The sequence below is a fragment of the Cherax quadricarinatus genome, chromosome 5, assembly GCF_038502225.1.
Source record: "Cherax quadricarinatus isolate ZL_2023a chromosome 5, ASM3850222v1, whole genome shotgun sequence".
Classification (NCBI taxonomy): Eukaryota; Metazoa; Arthropoda; class Malacostraca; order Decapoda; family Parastacidae; genus Cherax; species Cherax quadricarinatus.
In genome coordinates, this window is record NC_091296.1 from 10,880,461 (window position 1) to 10,906,406 (window position 25,946).

General features: G+C 38.1%; 1 protein-coding gene across 1 annotated transcript; it reads left to right on the forward strand.

The window, feature by feature from the left end:
- LOC128684847 (putative mediator of RNA polymerase II transcription subunit 26) lies at positions 1-25,946 on the forward strand. Its single transcript, XM_070099957.1, has 4 exons — positions 1-107; positions 3,599-3,767; positions 4,696-4,864; positions 21,062-25,946. The coding sequence occupies exon 4, from the start codon at positions 21,091-21,093 to the stop codon at positions 24,583-24,585; it is 3,495 nt and encodes a 1,164-aa protein (XP_069956058.1). The 5' UTR covers positions 1-107; positions 3,599-3,767; positions 4,696-4,864; positions 21,062-21,090; the 3' UTR covers positions 24,586-25,946.

A 25,946-nucleotide genomic window follows, 5' to 3' on the forward strand; every position in this document is an offset into this window, starting at 1 on the left:
CAATTTTTCCTCGTACCATCGAGAAACAGGGTTCGATACGGCTTATGTTGTCAGTGGCCCTGATAAACCCAACAAAGGAAGAACAAAGTTAATCAAGTTAAATTTAGGTACAGTTACATAGAAGTATAATTACGCAAATTTAGATGATTGAAACTGTCATACATAGTATCGTAATGTGCACTAACTAGGATAATCCAAAAAAGTCAAAGTTATTATTTATTTAAGCTTTGAATATATAGCTGATTTTTCTTACTGGTCCTATGGGAACGGGTGGGGATTAAACCCATGGCAAGTGTTATTACGATTTCGTGAGTTAATGTAAATTTAACCAATATAATAATATCTTTATTTTTACAAGTACTACAAGGTATACAGACCTAGCTGACATCAGTGGCACTACTGTGTAGAAAGTCCCTTGTTATGAAGATTATTATTATTATCATCATCACCATGGGGAAGCGCTAAACCCGTAGGGTTATACAGCGCCCGTGGGGGAGGATGAAAGGTATTCAGGCTTAATTCAGGGAACTGGAGCACAGATCCCTTGTTATGGAGAACATTTCAGGCAAATTATGTAAGTTTTATTCCCAAAATGCGACCCACACCAGTCACTAACACCTAGGTACATATTTTGCTGATAGGTGAACATGGACAGCAGGTGTCTTGAGGAAACACGTCCTGATGGTTCCAGCCGTATAGGGGATCGACCTGCGGACCTCAGTGTGTGAGCTGAGTGCTCTAACAGTCGAGCTGTGGAACACCTAGGATACCTGGAGTTTACCTGGAGAGAGTTCCGGGGGTCAACGCCCCCGCGGCCCGGTCTGAGACCAGGCCTCCTGGTGGATCAGAGCCTGATCAACCAGGCTGTTGCTGCTGGCTGCACGCAAACCAACATACGAGCCACAGCCCGGCTGATCCGGAACTGACTTTAGGTGCTTGTCCAGTGCCAGCTTGAAGACTGCCAGGGGTCTGTTGGTAATCCCCCTTATGTGTGCTGGGAGGCAGTTGAACAGTCTCGGGCCCCTGACACTTATTGTATGGTCTCTTAACGTGCTAGTGACACCCCTGCTTTTCATTGGGGGGATGGTGCATCGTCTGCCAAGTCTTTTGCTTTCGTAGTGGGTGATTTTCGTGTGCAAGTTCGGTACTAGTCCCTCTCTTGCACACGAAAATCACCCACTACGAAAGCAAAAGACTTGGCAGACGATGCACCATCCCCCCAATGAAAAGCAGGGGTGTCACTAGCACGTTAAGAGACCATACAATAAGTGTCAGGGGCCCGAGACTGTTCAACTGCCTCCCAGCACAGAAAGTCAAATAATTTTGGGACTTATGGCTCAATTTGTAATTGCTTTATCTCACATACAGAGGGACCAGGGTTCAGTGCCCGCACAAGTGAAACCTTGGGCTTTGTAGGGAAATTATATCTTTATTTCTACAAGTACATGTACAAGGTATACAGGTTTAGCTGACATCAATGACATACTACTATATAGAAAGCCGCTTGTTATGCTGAGCATTTCGGGCAAATTAGGCCAGTTTTGTCCCAGGATGCGACCCACACCAGTCCACTAACACCCAGGTACCCATTTTACTGACAGGGAGCATAGAGAACCGGTGTAAAGAAGCACGTCCAATGTTTCTACCCTCGCCTGGAATTGAACCCAGACCCTCACCATGTGAAGTGAGAGCTTTAGCCACCAGGCCATGGGGCACCATTAGTTCTTAATACTCTCACCTGGGTTTACACAGTGAACAATCTTTCTGGGTCTTACTGTCTCTTGATATATACCTGGGAATGTTTCATCAACGAGTGACTATTAATTATCAAGAAAAATCATTAATCACTGGGCAAGACTATGACATTACACTGAGATGCCAACAGTGAACACAGCATGGACTGGATTTATATATCAGGCAAATAATTATCATAAGAGGAGGCTGTTACTAAGCAATGACTAAAAATACTTGTGTGCATGTGCAGCATGAATACACATGACTAAACAATAAGATCTGGTCACATTGTCATCTTGCTCCTGACACTGATGCTTGTTGTAGTGAAAGGATGGGGAAACACTGTAACAATACTTTCTGTACCAGAAGTACATACTACTTGTTACTTGCGTAGCAAGAGTGGTTGAAGTGGGCCAGTCAGTGTACCCAGGTTGCCAGATCTTGGCTAGTTGGCGACTATTTTGTCAACCAGAGCAGACTGCTTAACTTTTGCTTAGTCCAGAAATTTTTTAATCAGTTAGCATGCCTGAGAAGAAATTATATTTAATCTATGAAACTGAAAGTGGATAGGTTACTTTATTACTATATGGTTCCATCTGTTCACTCTCAAACCCTTCTTAGTACATATATCTGTATCCAAGTCTCCTTATTAAATCTAGAGGCCAAATTTTGTTTGATGTGAGACATGGACTAGTTTGATCTCCAGTTTGAGACAGGACTAACAAGTACGTACGTCCGCATTGTTCCCGTTTTGCCAGCAGCAGCATCTTTTGCCAGCATCTTGGCCATTCCCTCATAGTGAAGGATCACTGACTAGTAACTGAATCTTCCACCTACAAATCCAGCCTGTATTAGTATATCCTTGGCTATATACTTAATGAATACATTGTTGCTGCTTTGCTAGGGTTTTTGGATGCTTTCCATCTGCCTTATTAAAGAGAATATCAAGACTGTTACTGAGTTTCTCTTTGAAGAAAGATTGTTCATTGCTAGTGCTATTGTAGCCCAGCCACACATTAAGATAAGATTTAGTTTTGATTTTTAAACCCGGAAGGTTAGCTACCCAGGGTAACCCAAGAAAGTCAGAGCATCATCGAGGCATTTTGTTTTATTTCCATTGGGGTCCTTCAGTCTTGTCACCCAGGATGCGATCCACACTGTTGACTAACACCCAGGTACCTACTTCCTTGCTAGGCAAACAGGGACAGGTGTAAAGAAACATGCCCAATGTTTCCACCCAGCTGGGGATTGGACCACAGACACACTGGTGGCTAAAGCTCTCACTTCACACACAGAGGGCCCGGGTTGGATTCCTGGCAGTTGGAAACATTTCGACACGTTTCCTTACACCTGTTGCCCTGTTCACCTAGCATCAAATAGGTACCTGGGTGTTAGTTGACTGGTGTGGGTCACATCCTGGGGGACAAGATTGAGGACCCCAATGGAAATAAGTTACAGTTCTCAATGACGCACTGACTTTCTTGGATTATCCTGGGTGGCCAACCCTCCGGGGTTAAAAATCCAAATGAAATCTTATTTCATCTTAATCTTATCTTAACAATATACAGTATACTATACATGTATTTTGATTTGTTCATAAAAATTTCAGAAATCTAGATGCAATATTTTGTGGAGCTAAGAACACTTCAGACCTCATTTTATTTTCCACAAGTTCTGTACTCTAGAATTCATTTATTAGTGAAAGAAATAAAACATTTGGTAGGTCAGTGTTTTAAGTTAAAAGTAATCTGGCAGGGGATTGCTGAGATGCTCTTTTATATTTGCATATTATTTTGCTCACATAGCTGAGTGTATAATATCAGACTTTAAGTAGGACCATTATTTAGTCATTTTCTATCCACAGAATTTGGTGCTGTAGTTATGTATCCTCCCAGAGCCCAAAATCTGTCAGTCACAAAGGCAGACATGGCTAGCATCTCATCTCTCCATTCTCAGTAACTGTTGATGGCTCCATAGGCAATTAGTGATTAAAATCTAACTATATACCCATCTTCCAAGACATTTTCGAAAAGGTATGACATTTTCACTTTAAAATTGTGATTTTAATATTTATTATCTGTATGTAGATTTTTAGGTAGTAGGTTGGTAGACAGCAACCGCCCAGGGAGGTACTACCGTCCTGCCAAGTGAGTGTAAAACGAAAGCCTGTAATTGTTTTATATGATGGTAGGATTGCTGGTGTCCATTTTTCTGTCTCATAAACATGCAAGATTTCAGGTACGTCTTGCTAAATTCTACTTACACTTAGGTCACACTGCACATACATGTACATGCATATATGTACACACCTCTCTGGGTTTTCTTCTTTTTTCTTACTAGTTCTTGTTTTTGTATTTCCTCTTACCTCCATGGGGAAGTGGAACAGAATTCTTCCTACTTAAGCCATGCGTGTTGTAAGAGGCGACTAAAATGCTGGGAGCAAGGGGCTAGTAACCCCTTCTCCTGTATATATTACTACATGTAAAGGGAGAATCTTTTGTTTTTCCTTTTGGGCCACCCCGCCTCGGTGGAATATGGCCAGTGTGTTGAAAGAAAGATGTAGATTTTATTACGTACATAAAAATATAGTTGTAAGTGAATTTTAACCCTTAAACAATGTATGAAGGGTCATCTTGACAGCCCTCTGTGGGCATGTAAATTAAAAAATTCTAATAGTATAATAGAGTAAGATAAGCCAAATACTGTACAGCATAACTACAAATATAATATGTAAAAAAAAAAAAGTGATACATGACTTTTTTATGGTGTGTTAAAGTGTACTCCTTGAAGTGTAGTAATACAGAGTGATGCAGTATTATGGATTTTTATCTTGTGTGCTGCAATTATTGGGATGCCCTAAACCATGACCAATCATTATTTGCATATTATTTTGCTCACATAGCTGAGTGTATAATATCAGACTTTAAGTAGGACCATTATTTAGTCATTTTCTATCCACAGAATTTGGTGCTGTAGTTATGTATCCTCCCAGAGCCCAAAATCTGTCAGTCACAAAGGCAGACATGGCTAGCATCTCATCTCTCCATTCTCAGTAACTGTTGATGGCTCCATAGGCAATTAGTGATTAAAATCTAACTATATACCCATCTTCCAAGACATTTTCGAAAAGGTATGACATTTTCACTTTAAAATTGTGATTTTAATATTTATTATCAGTATGTAGATTTTTAGGTAGTAGGTTGGTAGACAGCAACCGCCCAGGGAGGTACTACCGTCCTGCCAAGTGAGTGTAAAACGAAAGCCTGTAATTGTTTTATATGATGGTAGGATTGCTGGTGTCCATTTTTCTGTCTCATAAACATGCAAGATTTCAGGTACGTCTTGCTAAATTCTACTTACACTTAGGTCACACTACACATACATGTACATGCATATATGTACACACCTCTCTGGGTTTTCTTCTTTTTTCTTACTAGTTCTTGTTTTTGTATTTCCTCTTACCTCCATGGGGAAGTGGAACAGAATTCTTCCTACTTAAGCCATGCGTGTTGTAAGAGGCGACTAAAATGCCGGGAGCAAGGGGCTAGTAACCCCTTCTCCTGTACATATTACTACATGTAAAGGGAGAATCTTTTGTTTTTCCTTTTGGGCCACCCCGCCTCGGTGGAATATGGCCAGTGTGTTGAAAGAAAGATGTAGATTTTATTACGTACATAAAAATATAGTTGTAAGTGAATTTTAACCCTTAAACAATGCATGAAGGGTCATCTTGACAGCCCTCTGTGGGCATGTAAATTAAAAAATTCTAATAGTATAATAGAGTAAGATAAGCCAAATACTGTACAGCATAACTACAAATATAATATGTAAAAAAAAAAAGTGATACATGACTTTTTTATGGTGTGTTAAAGTGTACTCCTTGAAGTGTAGTAATACAGAGTGATGCAGTATTATGGATTTTTATCTTGTGTGCTGCAATTATTGGGATGCCCTAAACCATGACCAATCATTATTACTGCTACTACTAACTATCACTTCTACTAACCACAATATTACTGTTCACTCTTCCAATTCTCTGAGAAATAGGGTAAAACTTAGATTTTGTGTGATGATGGATTCAAAATGGAGGGGAGGTGTAGTGTAGGAGAGGCCTGGGGATGTGATTATTTAGCAGAGGATAGGTTGATCTAGTGCACAGATAACCTGCACATGAGAGAGAGGAGCTTACAACGTTTCGGTCCGACTGTGCTTTTGTTCCTGCTCTTTGTGGGCCCCTAGCTCCCCTGCAGTGCTCCTCTTTCTAAGTCTTTGACTGACTCCACTACTACTGTTACTTCCTCTACCACTACTTCTCTTCTTCCTTTCCTACTACGTACCTCTCTTATCCCGTCCCTGTTTGCTGGCCTACATATATCCCTCTTTCTCTACTTTTTGTTAGTGTGACTTTGTAAATGGTCCAAGTCAGACTGAAAAGCCATCGTAAGCCCCTTTCTCCTATGTGCGAGTTATTTGTGTATTGTTTCAGTCATGGTGTTATGCCTTCTTGTTATTTATTTGCTTTAGTGGCTGGAATGCATAGTGTTTATTTTGGATGCGTAAGTTGTGCTCAGATAGCCAACTTTGCTACCTGTGTAATTCCACAACTTTTCCATCAGATTTCATATTTTTGCTTATGGGAGATTCTAAAGAAAAATTGCAAAGGTTAGTGGATGAGTTTGGGAATGTGTGTAAAGGTAGAAAGCTGAAAGTGAACATAGAAAAGAGTAAGGTGATGAGGGTGTCAAATGATTTAGATAAAGAAAAATTGGATATCAAATTGGGGAGGAGGAGTATGGAAGAAGTGAATGTTTTCAGATACTTGGGAGTTGACGTGTCGGTGATGGATTTATGAAGGATGAGGTTAATCATAGAATTGATGAGGGAAAAAAGGTGAGTGGTGCGTTGAGGTATATGTGGAGTCAAAAAACGTTATCTATGGAGGCAAAGAAGGGAATGTATGAAAGTATAGTAGTACCAACACTTTTATATGGGTGTGAAGCTTGGGTGGTAAATGCAGCAGCGAGGAGACGGTTGGAGGCAGTGGAGATGTCCTGTTTAAGGGCAATGTGTGGTGTAAATATTATGCAGAAAATTCGGAGTGTGGAAATTAGGAGAAGGTGTGGAGTTAATAAAAGTATTAGTCAGAGGGCAGAAGAGGGGTTGTTGAGGTGGTTTGGTCATTTAGAGAGAATGGATCAAAGTAGAATGACATGGAAGGCATATAAATCTATAGGGGAAGGAAGGCGGGGTAGGGGTCGTCCTCGAAAGGGTTGGAGAGAGGGGGTAAAGGAGGTTTTGTGGGCGAGGGGCTTGGACTTCCAGCAAGCGTGCGTGAGCGTGTTAGATAGGAGTGAATGGAGACGAATGGTACTTGGGACCTGACGATCTGTTGGAGTGTGAGCAGGGTAATATTTAGTGAAGGGATTCAGGGAAACCGGTTATTTTCATATAGTCGGACTTGAGTCCTGGAAATGGGAAGTACAATGCCTGCACTTTAAAGGAGGGGTTTGGGATATTGGCAGTTTGGAGGGATATGTTGTGTATCTTTATATGTGTATGCTTCTAGACTGTTGTATTCTGAGCACCTCTGCAAAAACAGTGATAATGTGTGAGTGTGGTGAAAGTGTTGAATGATGATGAAAGTATTTTCTTTTTGGGGATTTTCTTTCTTTTTTGGGTCACCCTGCCTCGGTGGGAGACGGCCGACTTGTTGAAAAAAAAAAATATATATATATATATATATATATATATATATATATGTATATGTATATATATACATATATATATATATATATATATATATATAATGTATATATATGTATATATATATATATATATATATGTATATATATGTATATATATGTATATATATGTATATATATATATATATATGTATATATATGTATATATATATATGTATATATATGTATATATATATATATATATATATATATATATATATATATATATATATATATATATATATGTATATATATGTATATATTATATATATATATATATATATATATATATATATATATATATATATATATATATATATATATATATATATATATATATATATATAGTGGTAGAAAATCCATTTCAGAAGAATTTTTATTCATTTTTATTTTAAATTGTGACACTGTCAGCACTTTTAACCCTTTGACTGTTTTGGTCGTATATACAGGTCTCCCTCAACATTCGCGAGGGTTAGGGGATCAAGAGCCTCGCGAATGTTGAAAAACCATGAATGCTTGGTGCCCCAATAGTATATTGTAGGGAAATATATTACAATACTGCTTCCTTAACTTGTTGAACCATGAATAATCATAAAATACGTACATGAAAACGTCGTAAATTGTACTAAATATATACATGTTATGCTTTAATAACGTATGTTATTTAATAACATGTACGTTAATAACATGTATGTTATTAAATACCACAGACTCCACCACTGCCTCCACCACTGCGAGTCCCTACTACCCTCCCTCCGACCCCCGCAACTGGCAGCCAGCCCTCCCACCACTCATTGTGGTGAGTGTTTTGTTTGTTCATTATTTGCTATTAAACTACAGAATAAATAATGTAAACTCATTCATGACTGCATAATGGAATGGCTATTAGGAAAGGTATTAGACGGTGACATCATGTGTTTACTCTTGAACACAGCAAAGAATCGAACATTTCTGCTATTGCTAATAATAACAGTAGTAATAATAATAATAATAATAATAATAATAATAAATACGATATAATTGAAGAAGGAAATTGTACAAAAATACAAGGGAGTGGTTGACACATCGTCAGTGTGACTTTGTTTATGCTGGAGTGAACATTAGTCTCCCTGCTCTTCCAAACATTTCACAATAATTCAGCGGTTGAGGCAGTGGTATTTAATAACATATATGTTATAAATAATAATAGTACATGTTATTATTAATAACATGTATTATTATTAACATGTATGTATTTAATAACATATATGTTATAAATAATAATAGTACATATTATTAATAACATGTATTATTATTAACATGTATGTTATTAAATACCATTGCCTCAGTCACTGCCTCTACCACTCCAGTCACACTCTACAAGCACCAAACACAATGAATTATTGTGAAATGTTTGGAAGAGCAGGGAGACTAATGTTCACTCCAGCATAAACAAAGTCACACTGACGATGTGTCAACCACTCCCTCGTATTTTTGTACAATTTCCTTCTTCAATTATATCATTTATTATTATTATTATTATTATTATTATTATTATTATTATTATTATTATTATTATTATTATTACTATTGTTATTATTAGCTGTAGCAGAAATGTTTAATTCTTTGAAGTGTTCAAGAGTAAACATATGATGTCACCGTCTAATACCTGTCCGAATAGCCATTCCAATATGCAGTCATGAATGGGTTTACATTATTTATACTGTAGTTTAATAGCAAATAATGAACAAACAAAACACTCACCACACAGTGGTGGGAGGGCTGGCTGCCAGTTGCGGGGGTCGGAGGGAGGGTAGTAGGGACTCGCAGGTGGCGGGAAACTTAAATATGATTTGGCGGCTGGGAATTTGGTGGCTGGGAATTTGGCGGTTGGGAATTCGCGAATGTGTGAAGCCCGTGAAAGTTGAAAACGTGAATGTTGAGGGAGACCTGTATACATCTTATGAGCCACCGTTTTTGACGTATATATACTCATAAATTCTAGCTGCTTCAAATCAAGCAGGAGAAAGCTGGTATGCCCACATGTGAGAGAATGGGTCTGTGTGGTCAGTGTGCACCATATAAAAGAAATCCTGCAGCAACCAGTGCATAATGAGAAAAATGCCGACTTTGTGGTCTATTTTTGTATAGTATTTATGGTTGTACTGTATTCTCGTTTTCTTGGTCTCATTTGATAAAATGGAAAACATATTATAGAAGTAAAGGTGATTTGGATTGGTTTTGCTATGAAAAGAACCTTGAAATGGAGCTCAAATTAGGGGAAATGTTTGATTTTTGCCGATGTTCAAAAGTAAACAAATGATGTCATTTTCCAATAAATGTCCAAGTAGCCATTCTGATATGTAGTCATGAAGGGGTTGACATTATTTATACAATTATTACAATATTGCAGTAGTCTGCATAACAGTAAATCTTTTATTTTTTGTTTGAATAAAAATTCAAGATGGAAAGCAAGAGTAATATCAGAGGGGCCTGGAAACATGACTGATGAACAAAGAAAATGCTATTTTAGAGCCAGGAATGTCTGCATTGTTCATTCTGGATCCTATTTTGAAATTGTCATATTTTTTAATTTTCGTGAAATTGGCCAAATTGCAAATTTCTGACCACGTTATTAGGTAGTTGAAATCAGTAAATAGGCAGTTTCTTGTATACAATCAATAGAAAAAATGGAGTTCTAAAGAAATAGCTATGAGTTTGGTCGACTGGAACAATGGAATTTGCCAAAAATAGGGCTCAAAGTGGGCGAAATTGCAGATTCGTAAATATCGCTGAGGTCGCTAAATTCGTGAGAGCGTAATTCCGTCAGTTTTCCATCAGATTTCATTTTTTTGGTGTCATTACAATCGGGAAAAGATTCTCTATCATTTCATAAGATTTTTTTTTTTTTTTGCGACACCATGAGACACCTCAGGATTTGGGGTTGCGAAAGTCAAGGGGTTAATATTAGGTTGAGACAGTGAAAGGCTTAAATACTGTATTGATGAAAAAAAAGGGAAGCAGCAATATTATGTATTGGGCAGGAACAATGAGTCAGATGTGAGTGTTGGGGAGGTATGCGAGGCAGTGGGTACAATGAAAGGTGGTAAAGCAGTTTTGACAGCTTTGTTTTGGAGTGTTTGATGTATTTTTGCAGTACATTTGTATATATGTTTGAATGAAAGAAAGGTACCTTAGGACTAGCAAGAGAGCATACATATGAGGAAATAGGGGACAAGAGAGAGTGCAAGAATTACAGGGAAATTAATCTGTTAACCCTGTCAGGGTTTCATCCGTACTAGTACGGCTTACGTACCAGGGTTTTTGAAATACTTGTACACCTAAATTCTAGTGCTCTCAAATCTAGCGAGAGAAAGCTGGTAGGCCTACGTATGAAGGAATGGGTCTATGTGATCAGTGTACGCAGTACGTATAAAAAAAATCCTGCAGCACACAGTGCGTAATGAGAAAAAAAAAACTTTGACCGTGGTTTTTGGATTAAAACAGCGACTTTGCACTGTATTTTCGTAAGATAAGATAGGTAAGATAAGATTTCGTTCGGATTTTTAACCCCAGAGGGTTAGCCACCCAGGATAACCCAAGAAAATCAGTGCGTCATCGAGGACTGTCTAACTTATTTCCATTGGAGTCCTTAATCTTGCCCCCCAGGATGCAACCCACACCAGTCGACTAACACCCAGGTACCTATTTGCTGCTAGGTGAACGGGACAACAGGTGTAAGGAAACGTGACAAAATGTTTCCACCTGCCGGGAATCGAACCCGGGCCCTCCGTGTGTGAAGCGGCAGCTTTAGCCACCGGGCCACCCGTATGGTATTTATTGTTGTATTCTAGTTTTCCTGGTTTCATTTTATAGAAAGGAAGACATATTACAGAAATTGAGATGATTTTGACTGGTTTTACAATGAAAAGTACCTTGAAATTGAGCTCAAAGTAGCAGAAATGTTCGATTTTTACCAAAGTTCAAAAGTAAACAAATCATGCTACGCATCCAATACACATCAACTGGTGAGTCTAATATTCTTTCACAAGTGCACTGATATTATTTATACCATTTCTACACTAATGCAGTAGTCTGCATAGCAGTACATCTATATTGTGTGAGAATAAAAATTCAAAGTGGAAAACAAAAGAATGTAAAAGGGGCGTGGGGACATGACTAACGAACAGAGGAAATGTTATTTTAGTGCCAGGAATGTCTTTCTTGTTTATTCTGGACCCTATTCGGAAATTGGCATCTTTTGAAATTTGTGTGAAAATGGCAAAATTGCTAAATTCTGACCACTTTATTGGATAGTTGAGATCGGTTTCTTGTACTCATTCGATAGAAAAACTGGAATTCTAGCGATATAGTTATGATTTTTGTCGACTAGTACACTGGAATTGGCCGAAAATAGGGCTCAAAGTGGGCAAAATCGCCTATGTGTGAACATCGTCAAGACCGCTAACTTCGCGAGAGTATAATTCCGTAAGTTTCCATCAAATATCATACTTTTGGTGTCATTATTATCGGGAAAAGATTCTCTATCTTTTCATAAAAAATAATTTTTTTTTTTTTAAATTTGGCAACCATGAGAACAAATCTCAGAGAGGGCCTGGCGAGCCTGAAAGGGTTAACTATGATGAGTAAAGTGTATGGTAGCATTATTATTGAAAAAGGGATAAGACTGACAGTAGAATTACAGAGGAACAAGGGACGATATCATCATTTTTTTTGCCAGTACCGATAATAAATTTTAGGCCGATACCAATACCATCAAAATTAATTGATACTGATATTGTAAAAATTAGCCAATACCCACCAATACTGATACAGTGGAACCTCTACTTACGAGTTTAATCTGTTCCATGACCTTGCTTGCATATGGATTTGCTCATTTGTAGAGTCAATTTTCCTCTTTTAAATTAACTGAAATGGAATTAATCCGTTCCAGTGGACTTCCAGGCACAACAAAATACTTCAATAATTTCCCTAATATCAACTCTACGGCTTATTCAGATATGAGCAACTGCTCGTATCTGGAAAAACTCACACGTGGATGCACTCGTAAGTATAGGTAGGTTCCACTGTACTTAATTTTAGGCTGATACTGGTACCATCAGAATTAACTAATACCACCAATAATATATACTTTGGCACACCCTTAGTGTTTATAGTGAAGCATCTAAATGAATAATACAGTACTTAGATAAATGTAAGGAACTGTCATATTTATGGATTTAGAAAAGGCATATGATAGGGTGGATAGGGAAGTAGTATGGCAGATGCTGAAAAATGTATGGAATAGATTAAAGCAGAAAGAATTTTTATGCAGATAGTGAGGCTTAGGGTAGGTAAATAGGAGTGAGGGAGGAACTATTTCCAAGCAAGATTAAGCCTTAGACAGGGATGTGTGATGTCATCATGGCTGTAGGGGTGTAAAAAAAGTGAATGCTAAGAGGGTGGATGTAAGTGGGAAGAAGAATGATTGGTGGAATGATGAGGTAGAATGGTAGGAAGGCAGAAAAAAATTCCATATGAGACAATTTTACGATATAGAGGGCAGAGTATACAGAGGAAAACTAAGAGAGGTCAAAACAGTGGTGGTGGAGGGCAAAAGGAGAACAAATGAAAGAATGGTTGAGGCCATATCAGCTAATTTTGCTAAGAATAAGAAACAGTTTTGAAGGAAAATTAATAAGCTGAAAAGGCCTGGAATCAAATGAATTCGGCAGATTAAAATAAAAAGGGATGTTACGTGGGGAGGAATGTAGAGGGAATGTTTTGAGGAGCTGTTGAATATAGGTGAAAAGGGGGTAGAGTAATTTCATTCATTGGGTAAGGAGGAACGACATCTTATAGGAATAAGGAAGATTTAAATGTGAGTGTGGGGAAAGTGCATGAGACAGTGAGTAAAATGAAAGGGGTCAAGCAAATGGGATTAAAAGAGAGATGTTAAAAGCAAATGATATAGTCTTGGAGTAGCTAGTGAGCTTGTTCAACATATGTATGAAAGAAGGGAAGGTACCTAAGGATTGGCAGAAAGCATGCATATTTCCTTTACATAGAGAAAAAGGAGATAAAAGATAGTGTAAGAATTATAAGGGAATAAGCCTCAACCATCTTCCTTGGCACCAACACAACCACTCTTCCTCAGCTGTCTTCCTTTATCATCACCACAACCACCACTCTCCCTCAGGTATTGCCTGTTATCACCACTATCCCCCCCCCCCAACCATCTTCACTCAGCATCACCACTGCTTTCCCACAACACTGCTTTCCCACAATCATCTCTCTCAACCATCACTGTGACATGCCTGTGATTGTTTTTGAGGGCTCCTCTACCCTAGCAATACTGGTTGAAGCCAGATGACTAGCATGTTCATATTGCTGTCACAACCTGGCTGATCTGGCACTTCGTTTCCTCTTGATAACATCTGCATTTGTTCCTTTTCACTGTTGCCATGAAGCATTGAATGACCAATGCTTTGGCTTTTTCCTTGAATATACTGTAACAGTGGTAACACTGTCAACAAGAGACCTTAACTGTAACTAAGGGAGAAGAGTCACCGAAAGGATACTTGGTTTCTTTTTCTCACAGTTGCACAACAGTGGAGTGGGTTACAAGAGGAAGTAGTAAGTGGTACAGCCAAAAGAATTCTTTTTAATTATTTGATAAATACCAAAGAGAGACCTTGAACTTATTCCAGTTGCTACAAAAAGGTAAACAGGGCAATATATTTACATTATACCTGGGCACAATGGCTAGAAGGTACCTAAGGATTGACAGAGCATGCATTTTTCCTTTGTTGAAGGAGAATGTGATCATGAAGGGGTGTAAGAATTATATAATATATCTATCGAATATACTGTACTCAGTACAGGTTAAGGTCTCTTGATCGAAGGAATTGGAGCAGCATTCACCTTCCTTGAATCATACTTGATTACCATCCATTTCCTAGACTTTGTATGGCCTTTATGGATTTAGTGCATCCCTATGATTATAATGATAATAATATTCAACTTCTTTGTGTATAATAAGTAAATTACACGAATCAAACAGCAACTGCAATTACTATACAGCAGACCAAGCAAAGACATTACTCAGAGCAAACAATAACATAACTATCTTTAATTACAATGTCAGATCCTTGAGCAAACATTATGATGACCTCACAGCATTACTCAACTCCCTTCATTCCAATATATCAGTCATCACACTCACAGAAACCTGGCTTAAGCCTGATATTACAGATGTCTGTGTCATTCCTGGCTACATGGCCATACACAACTGTAGAACAGACCAGGAAGGGGGAGGAACAGCTATGTACTACTCAAATCAACTCGAATGTATCAAAAAATCTTGCACAAGGGATGAACATGGAGAATATATCATAGCCAAATTGAAATCAAAAGACCTGCAAAAACCCCTCACAGTTATAAACATCTACAGAGTACCACAGTCAGACATTTACCACTTTAGTGAAAAACTAGGAAACATGATTACTGATGCACACATGAATAAAGACCACCTGCTACTAACAGGAGATTTCAACATAAACTTACTGCACGACCAGGACCCACAAGTAACCGAATTCACAAACACTATGAGCAACTGCCTATTGCTACCAACAATATCTAAACCTACAAGAATCACCGAGACAAGTATCTCCTTATTAGACCACATCTGGACTAACACCATATCCCCTTTAAAATCAGGCATAATCACAGACAACACTACAGACCACTACCCAACCTTTCTCATAACTAATCTAGGTAAATTGCCACAAGACATTACTAAAGTAACCTTCAGACTACATAACGAGACAGCTGTTAACAACTGTATAGCAGCTATGAATAACATCGATTGGCAAAATGAGCTCGAAACATATACAGATATGAATGAATGTATAAATAATTTTCTAAAAAATGCCCATTGCCTCTAAAAACAAACATTGCCCCAAAAAACTAAACAGATAACAGCAAAGAGACTGAATAGTCCCTGGCTAACACCCAGCATCCTCAAATCCATTAATCTATCTTGCACCAACTGAGCCCACGGAAGTCACCAAGATTATAAAGCCACTTAAAAATAACTCAGGGAATCTGTCTCATGTCCCACCATTATTGTACAAGCGAGCGGCCCATGTCCTCTCGCATGCTATCTCATTACTTTTTAACAAGTCATTAGAAACTAGCATCTTCCCGAAACTACTCAAGACGGCAAGGGTTACACCATTACATAAAGGTGGTGACCCTACAGATTCAAACAACTATAGGCCAATATCAAACTTACCATTGCTATTCAAAATCTTTGAGAAACTCGTGCACAGGAGACTATATTCATTTATAACGGCACAAAACATACTCAACCCCTGCCAATTTGGATTCAGGAAAAATAAAAGCACTAACGATGCAATCATAAAAATGCTAGATCTGCTTTACACAGCATTGGAAAATAAGGAATATCCACTAGGAATTTTTATTGACCTAAGAAAAGCTTTTGACACAGTAGACCACGGCATCCTACTCCACAAACTTGACCATTATGGTATAAGAGGCCATGCGCTTGCTTATTTCAAATCTTACCTTACTAATAGGTATCAGTATGTCACCATTAAAGACACGGCATCAACAACATGGTCACTTGATACTGGAGTTCTGCAGGGAAGTGTCCTTGGTCCCCTGCTCTTCCTCATATACATCAATGATCTTCCAAACGTATCTCAACACCTAAACCCCATTCTCTTTACTGACGACACGACTTATGTCATCTCTCACCCTAACCTTCCCACCCTCAACACCATTGTTAATGAGGAGCTGATCAAAATATCGACTTGGATGACAACCAATAAACTTACGCTTAACACTGACAAAACCTACTATATCATGTTTGGTAGCAGAGCAGGAGATGCGCAAATTAATGTTAAGATCGACAACACTCTAATTGCCAGACATAATGAGGGCAAATTCCTAGGCCTATACCTCGACAACAACCTGAATTTCAGCACCCATATCCAACACATAACCAAAAAAGTATCCAAAACGGTTGGGATCCTCTCCTAGATACGATACTATGTGCCGCAAACAACCCTTCTCACACTATACCATTCACTTATATATCCATACCTCACCTATGCTATCTGTGCTTGGGGTTCAACTGCAGCAACACACCTAAAGCCAATAATAACCCAACAAAAAGCTGCAGTAAGAATAATCACTAAATCCCATCCCTGGCAACACCCCCCCCCCCCCACTCTTCATAGATCTAAACTTACTCCCTGTTCAGTACATCCGCACTTACTACAGTGCAATCTACATCTACAGGACCTTAAATTCCAATATTAACCTTGACCTAAAATGCTTTCTTGATAGTTGTGACAGAACCCACAGGCATAACACCAGACACAAACATCTCTATGACATTCCCTGTGTCCGACTAAACCTTTACAAAAATTCAATGTATGTCAAAGGCCCTAAAATCTGGAACACCCTACCTGAAAACTCTTAGAACTGCAGACACATTCATCACCTTCAAAACTACCATCAGAAAACATCTTATCTCCCTGATACACCCTGTCAACTAATTACACGAATACCACCTAGTGGTTCACACTTACACTCACTCACCCATTTGACCATAAACAGAAATATCAATCTCAATCTTAAAATAATGAATCTTAACTAGTCATAAGTTGGCCTGTGATACTCCAATGCTGAAACTATATATTGTGCCAAAACAAAAGCATTCACATTGCTAAACTCACAAACTAGTATTAAATCGCTTAGCCATAATACCAACTTACCTCATAATTTTGTAATATTTTAACTTAAGATTTAATCTAAGTCTGCCTGAAATGCCTAGCCATGCTAGGTGTTCTAGTGGTACACTCTGTAATTATTATTTTACTACATGTAAACCACACAATAACCAAATTCTGTAAACTCAGCATTGTAATCCTTATAGAGAATAAACTTTTGAATTTGAATTTGAACACAAAGCACAAATACGAAAAACAGTACAGAATTGGTCAGATAACTAGAGAAGAGTCTAAATGTTACTTGTCAGCTCTTACCAGCCTGATAAGAAGATCTAAAAAATTGTATTATGAAAATAGATTACATAACATCAAAGGTGATATGAACAAGACCTGGAAAACTCTATCTGAAATTTTTGGAACTAAAAAGTTATCCAAAAACAAAACAATCAAACTAACAAAATCAGACGAACCCCTGCTCACACCAACTGAAACAACAAACAGACTCAATATTTTTTTCTCCACCATAGGAAAAATCTAGCAAACAAAATACCAAGCTGAAACACCTGTCCATCAGACTACCTCACAGGTACCTACCCAAATACGCTATTCCTAGCTCCAATCAACCCACTAGAAGTCTCGCTCATCATCAACACCCTTAAGAACAAGGCAGGAGACATAAACAACTTGCCTGCTTTTATGTACAAAAAGGCTTCTCAAGTATTGTCACCAATTATTGCAACACTTTAACAAATCCATTGAATCATCCACCTTCCCAACAATCCTCAAAATAGCGAGGGTCACTCCGATCCATAAAGGAGGTGACCAAGCTGTCTTGAATAACTATAGACCAATACAGTGGAACCTCAAATATCGAACTTAATCCGTTCCAGGAGCTAGTTCTAAATTCGAAAAGTCTGAAAATCAAAGCAATGTTTCCCATAAGAAATAATGGAAATACAATTAATCCATTGCAGAAACCCAAAAATATTCACAAAAAAAAACATTTTATAGAGATTAATTACAGTTTTACATACACAAAACAAATGCTATAGTGTTGAATTATGTATATAAATATAAAATAACATTTTTACTTACCTTTATTGAAGATTGGTGATGACATCTGGAAGATAGGGGGGAGGAGAGAGGGGGTTAGGGTTTGGAAGGAGAATCCCCCTCCATGAGGACTTCAGGTAAAGCCCTCTGGAGTTACTTTCCTTCTCTGTCTTTTAATACCACTAGTACCAGCTTGAGAGTCACTGGACCCCTGTCTCACAAAATAACTGTCCACAGTCCTCTGTTTCTGGCACCTCTTTAACATTTCCCTAAAATGGGACATGGTTCTGTCACTGAACTGGTTCCAGGAGTTTTGTGTACTAGATCGGCATGCAGCTTCCTTGCCTTTTTGCAAATAATCGTCTCTGAAACACTATCACCTGCCATCTCTTTATCCTTGATCCACACCAGCAACAACTTCTCAACCTCTTCAACTATTTGTGGTCATTTTTTGGTTAGCATATTAACACCCTTCTCCTGTATATATTACTAATGTAAAAGAAAAAAACTTTAGTTTTTCCTTTTGGGCCAGCCCGCCTCGGTGGGATACGGCCGGTGTGTTGAAAGAAGAAGATTAACACCTTTTACAACATCAGCTTCCTTGATTTGTTCTTTCTTTCCCAGGATAGAACCAATGGTCGACTTGTTTTTCCCATACATCCTGGCAAGCTCAGCAAGTCTCACACCACTCTCATACTAATGTATTATTTCCTTCTTCACATCTATGGTGTTTCTCACTTTCTTTACCACAGGGTTATCACTAGCAAGTTTCTTTGGGCCCATGGTAGCTTATTTCACAGTCTCACAAGCACTAAACACAATGAAATAATTGTAAAATGTTTGTATGAGAGCACAGGTTAGTGTTCACTCAAGCATCAACAAAGCCAGACTGGCTCACGGCGCCTGTGCGGAGACACGGACAAAGCGCGCTGGCGGACAGGTCCGGTACCTGGCAGTCCGAAAATAGGGGTGCGTTCGATAATAGGGACGAAGTTGGTTCGAAAAAAGGGTTCTATTTTTGAAACTTTTGATAAGTGATACATTCAGAATTTGAGGTTCCACTGTATCTAACTTACCACTGCTCTCTAAAATCTTCGAAAAATTAATTCATAGAAGGATCTATTCCTACCTCGTCTCACACAACATATTAAACCCTTGTCAGTTTGGATTCAAGAATAATAAAAGCACAAATGATGCTATCATACACATGCTAGAACTAATATACTGTATACCGCACTCGAAAAGAAAGAAGTCCCGCTGGGTATTTTCATTGATATATGTAAATCTTTTGATACAGTCGACCATGAACTGCTGTACTCTATATTAGCACACTATGGTATCAGAGGCCACTCCCTCAACTACCTAAAGTCATACCTTAGTAGCAGAATTCAGTATGTGTATGCAAATGGCACAAACTCTTCCACCCAACCAATCACAGTAGAAGTCCCACAAGGAAGTGTCCTTGGACCACTCCTCTTTCTCATCTACATCAATGATCTACCGAATGCATCACAGCTACTCAAACCCATATTATTTGCAGGTGACACTACATACGTCTTCTCCCACCCAAACCCAGTCATACTCGCCAACACTATCAGTGCCAAATTGCAGAAAATATCTGCCTGGATGATGACTAATAAACTTTCCCTGAATACTGATAAAACCTATTTCATTAAGTTTGGAAACAAAGCTGCAAATGTTCCACTTGACATAATGCTAAACGGATCATCAGTCACAAGACTTACAGAGGGAAAATTCCTAGGTATCCACCTTGACAGTAGCCTTAAGTTCCAGACACATATACAACAAATCACCAAGAAAATCTCTAAGACTGTAGGCATACTATCAAAGATACGGTACTATGTTCCACAATCAGCTCTCCTGGCACTGTACCATTCACTCATATACCCTTATCTCACATATGGAATTTGTGCATGGGGAACAACAACATTAAATCACCTAAGACCTCTAATAACCCAGCAAAAGGCAGCAGTCAGAATGATGATAAATTCCCACTCCCGACAGCATACTCCACCAATTTTCAAAAGTCTAAATCTGATCACCATTAAGAACATCCATACTTATTCATGTGCCTACTATATACACAGAACAATACATGCAAATATAAACCCTCCACTCAAACTTCTCCTCACCAACCTTAACAGGACACATGACCATAACACAAGACAAAGATCTCTTTTTGATGTACCTCGTGTCCGTATCACACTGTAAAAACTCTATGCACATAAAGGGCCCCAAAATATGGAATTCATTACCAGAAGATACTAAAGTAACCCAGTCTGAAAATCAATTTAAGACTCTTCTCAAAAGTCACTTAATCACCCTAGACTAAATGCTAAATACTCAGTACTCACATACTCAGTATGTATTCCCATATCATAATTTCAACAATTACTTTTGAACCTTGTATTCATTGTCGACAGGAATATAATCGAATCATTGTTTTCACACAAAGCGTTTTTGAATATATGAATATATCTTTTGTCTTATATAAATTAGATTCACTTATAATTAATAATCTACTGTACAACTATGATATAATTAATATTCTACTGTACAACTATGATATAATTCGCAGTGTTAAGTAGTCAGTAAGCCACTAATGTTAAGTTGGCCCATAATGCCTAGGCATAATAGAGGCTCTCTTTGCATTGCAACCCATTATTGTAAATACATAATCTCAATGTACTATTTGCAAAGACATAAATAAATAAATAAATAAATAAATAAATGAATAAAATAAATACTGAATGCTTTCATTCATCTTAACAGGGACAAATGAAGACTGCTGACATATCAGGATGCAAGGAACAAGACATTCAACTCTTCCCTTTACCTTTGATGGACTCGGGCAGGTTTATGAGAATTTAAGAAACTTGGAATGGGAAAAACATGGTCATACTCCAACAAGTCTGACTGAAATCCATGACAAAATAGCACCTCAGGCTTTGCCTAACTCTAGTAATCACAGTACTGGATTAGCTCAGGCCCTTCCATTAGCCAGCCAGTTGAAGGGAGTTGTTCAACAACAATCATCACATGAGCAACAGTACAATCAATCCAAGCAAGATCATCGACAATTAATGACTCAAGCAATAACCAACACAGTATCTTTACCCCCTGCTATATATGAAAAAACAAACTCACAAATGTTTTCTGTTAACCCACCACAGAAAGTTCCACTAAAAGGTCAACTTCACAGATCTTTAGAGAACAGATCACAACCCATATACATGTACCAGGTCAGTTCGATGAAACATGCTCAAGTTACCACTCAGCAGTCATCTACACAAACATGCAGTCAAGACACATTCTTAATTAATAAGGCAAAGTCAGTTAACTCTACACACATGTCCCAGTCTCATAGCTCACTAGTTAACAATCCAGTCTCTCGACAATTTCATCAAGATACATGCCCAAAACCCTTCCGTTTTGATCTATCAGTTAGCTCTCCAGATTCAGTTCAACAATCAAGCAGCCAAGACACATTCTCAGTTAATCAACCAAAATCACTTAACTCTAAATACATGTCCCAGTCCCATAGCTCATTAGTTAATGGTCCGGCCTCTCGACAATTTCATCAAAGTACATGCCGAGGACCCTTAAATTTTAATTTATCAAATGGTTCTCTAGATTCAGTTGAACAATCACGTCAAAGAGTACAAGATCATCAACCACAACAAACTGTTAAAAATAGTCAGTTTCACTGCCCAAATGAAACTGTTCAAATCTTGGCTGTTGAGAGTGCCAAATTGGATACCTTAAAAGTCAGCCAATTGCAAAATGGTCAGGACAAACACTTGGAACAAAACCAGTATGAGCAACAAGACAGGCCAGCACAGCCAAAGCAGCCTGCCAAAGATTTTGGAACAGATTCAAGAGAGGAGGAAACAACAGAAATCACAAGCATTCCATTACCTTGTGGTGAAATGCAGACTACCTCAGAAAATCAGGTAGCTGTTTCCCAACATAATTTTCAGCAAAAATGTCAAGTTACTCAAGCTAAGTGGACAAATGAACAGCAGGACATTCAGGAAACCCCCCACATACAAGCAGGTCATGCCATTCATCGCATGAAGAGAGCTAAGGAGAACAAATACTTGAAAACATATTCACGTCAGAATGCAAGAAAACCTACATCTAATCTTATTCTTGAGAGACTGAAAAGTAGGTCCTCCAACATTTTATCTGATCAGATTAGCAATTCCACACTCGGCCAAGGTTCACAAGAACATAGTATTCATCACACACTCGTCACTACAGAGGTATCTGACTTCTGTTTAAACAAAGCATTAAGTCTTAACCTCACTCCACCCACAACACCACCATCAGACAATACATCAGCTAAAATGTGCTCTAAAAAGAATTCTGCTAACATTTTTTTGAAAAACTCTAAATCATGTGGCAATAGCAACTCTCAAGATACATGCAAGAAAAGCAGAATGGATTCAGGAAAACAGTCAGATTGTGATTATGTATTACTTACCAAACAAATTAGAAACATACCTGCTACTGATAACATGAACTCAAGTAATGTAAAACAACCTTGTAACACTTCCATCGGTAATGTTTTTTCTTCTGAGTGTGCAGGAACTCTCGAGGAATTCACAAACTCTTTGAATAACAAGTCTTTTTCAGAATTGTGTGGAATACCTAAGCCTCCAGGATCTTTACCCAAAAATTTCAATGAAGTAAAGGCAGATATTGTCTTTAGTGAGCCAGAAAGTAGAAGTAATACCACACAAAGAGAAACTGACATGGATGAGGATATACAAATTGTGTTTTCTAAGTCAGATAGTGACAGACTGAACATGAAGGAGGATATATCATCTTTGGGATTAAGACTGTTTCCCCACCCAAATTCTGGCACTGAATATTCCTGTAACTCCACCTTGCTGTCCACATCAACCACATCATCCATGCCTTTACCCTCAACTAGACCTTCTACAACTATAGTGCATTCTACATCCACCCCATGTGAATTCATTGTACCTTCTACTTCTGCCACACAAATACCCACCACCATGCCCTTTTTGTCCACTTTATCCTCTACATCCATCATGCCTGCATCCACCATGCCTTCTTCCACCATACGCACATCCACCACACCCACATCCACCACACCCACATCCACCACACCCACATCCACCACACCCACATCCACCACACCCACATCCACCACATCCACATCCACCACATCCACATCCACCACATCCACATCCACCACACCCACATCCACCACACCCACATCCACCACACCCACATCCACCACACCCACATCTACCACACCCACCTCCACCACACCCACATCCACTGCACCAGTGTCTATAACTATGGCCTCCAAATCCATTCTTCAAGGCTCTCATGATCTCATGGATAATTCCTTAAAGTCGTTAACCTCAGAGCAAAAGGAAATACAAATTTCTGACAATCTATTGGAATCTCCTGAGGTTTACTGTTACGTTTGTGACAATAATGTGAGTGGAAAGGATATTACATCTCACTTATATTTTGGGAGACTTTCATGCACTTCCTGTCCTGCTGAAATTGTCAGCTGTGATATGATGAATTTATCAGAGAAACCACTTTTTATGGGGTTATGTCATAGTGGCCAAGATCACAGTTTTCAAAATTGGCCTCACGACCTAAATAAATTTCTGACATATAATATACAGAAAGACTTGCTCATCAGGAGATTTTGTGAAGACATACACACTGTGTTGACGAATGAAGAGTTAAAGGAGGAAGTTGAGCAGTATATTTCTAAGTTAGATGTTCTGTTACCATATCCACCCTGGAGGTCTGCATTACATCAGATTAAATACATGCATCATGAAACAAAATTTCACCCAACTGTTAACCTGACTGAAGAAAAGGAATCAAGTCCAGGGAACACCAGTTATTTGGATGATAATGTAAATTTAAAGGATTTAACCTCATATAGTCCCTTGCCTAAACCTCCAAAATTTCTTCGAAAATCCAGCAGATTAAGAGGGCCTTGTATTGTGAACACTCCAGTAGATGGCCGGTACCTGGTTGTGAAATACCCAAGCCAGTCGTGTCCAGAATCATGCCCCGAGTGTTACACTGTCATTTGTCCTTCCAAGTTTAGTTTAAATATCACCAATTTCACTATATCATATGTTTGTGAATATTGCTACCTTGTTATATATTTTATACCAAATCCTGTGGAAGGTTTTGATTCAAATATTGGTTTCAAAAATGAAAGAATTGGGCTTAAGAATGCTAATCCAAAATCTCGCAAGCTTATCAAAAAAATTATTTTTCATACTTAATTCTCTTGGTGGATATAATATAAAACATTTTATTAGCAACAGATTTATATTAACAATACAGCCTCACCTCGCTTAGCAACGTATTCATTTACCAATGACTCGGACTTATGATGGGCTCTCTGACCAGTATACGTACCTAAATAATGTATATTAGAGCTGATTTCCTGTATTTTATTTATGTATGATGCAAAGGTGACATTAAAACAATATCAAAGATGGCTGACACAAACCCACTACCATTATAGTATGCTCCTCACTTAGCGATGAATTGGTTTACTGACATGGTCTTAGGAACAGAATTTTGTCGTTAAGTGAGGAGAGGCTGTATATTACCTGTTTTATAAAGACTGACAAAATTTTAAATGATTATCAAACTATGAAATACAGTAGTTCCTCCAAATTTGCGGGGGTTATGTTCCATGACCACCCACGAATTTGGAAAAACCGTGAATTCTGGACTCAGTTAAAAAAATGTCTTTAAATGCCTGTTTTTAAGTTTAAACCCTAAATATGCCCCAAAATACTTTAATTTCAAACTCAGTTTCATGCATCACCCCTAGAAAAAAAAAGGAATGTAAAGATACCCCTGTATACAGTACAGCTTTTAACCCGTAAACGGTCCAAACGTATATATACGTTTTTTCAACATTTGAAAGTATGTAAAAAAAGTAGATCATCTTTTTGTTTTTTTACATTTGAAAATGTGTAAAAAAACTTTGATCTACTTTTTTTTTTGTTACATTTGAAAATATGTAAAAAAAAATGTAGATCTACTTTTGTAGCACTACGCATGTGAACGTAGATCTGCTTGGACCGTTTACGGGTTAATGTCACCTTTGCACCATTTATAACCTTTCTGATGTATTTTTAAATGTTTATATAGTAGTGTGCTACATATTGAAATAAACAGAATAGAAGAAATCAGCTCTAATATACATTGTTTAGGTATGAATGCTGGTCAGAGAGCCCATCGTAAGTACGAGGCGTCAGTAAACGAGTACGTTGCTAAGTGAGGAGAGACTGTACTGTACTACTATGTCTCCCACAGTGCTAGAATGTAAAATGCCGATGTTACCTCCATTTTTTTTTTTTTAACAAGTCGGCCGTCTCCCACCGTAATTCATGCAACCCCATTTTCTTTTGTATACTATTGCAACAAAAACAGACAAAAAAAAATTATGCAAATTTGCGGGGATTTCTGCGAACAATTATTAGTTAGGTTCTAAGGAAAAATCTGCGAATTACTGAAGCTGCGAATTTGGAACCATGAATTCGCAGGGGTCCACTGTATATAAATACGTATATACTTTGTATCAGCTGTATTTTAATAAGATTTATAAAATATTGATTTTAACTGGTAA

Coding starts and splice junctions, on each gene's coding strand:
- LOC128684847 (XM_070099957.1), top strand. CDS start 21,091: ATGCAAGGAACAAGACATTCAACTCTTCCCTTTACCTTTGATGGACTC.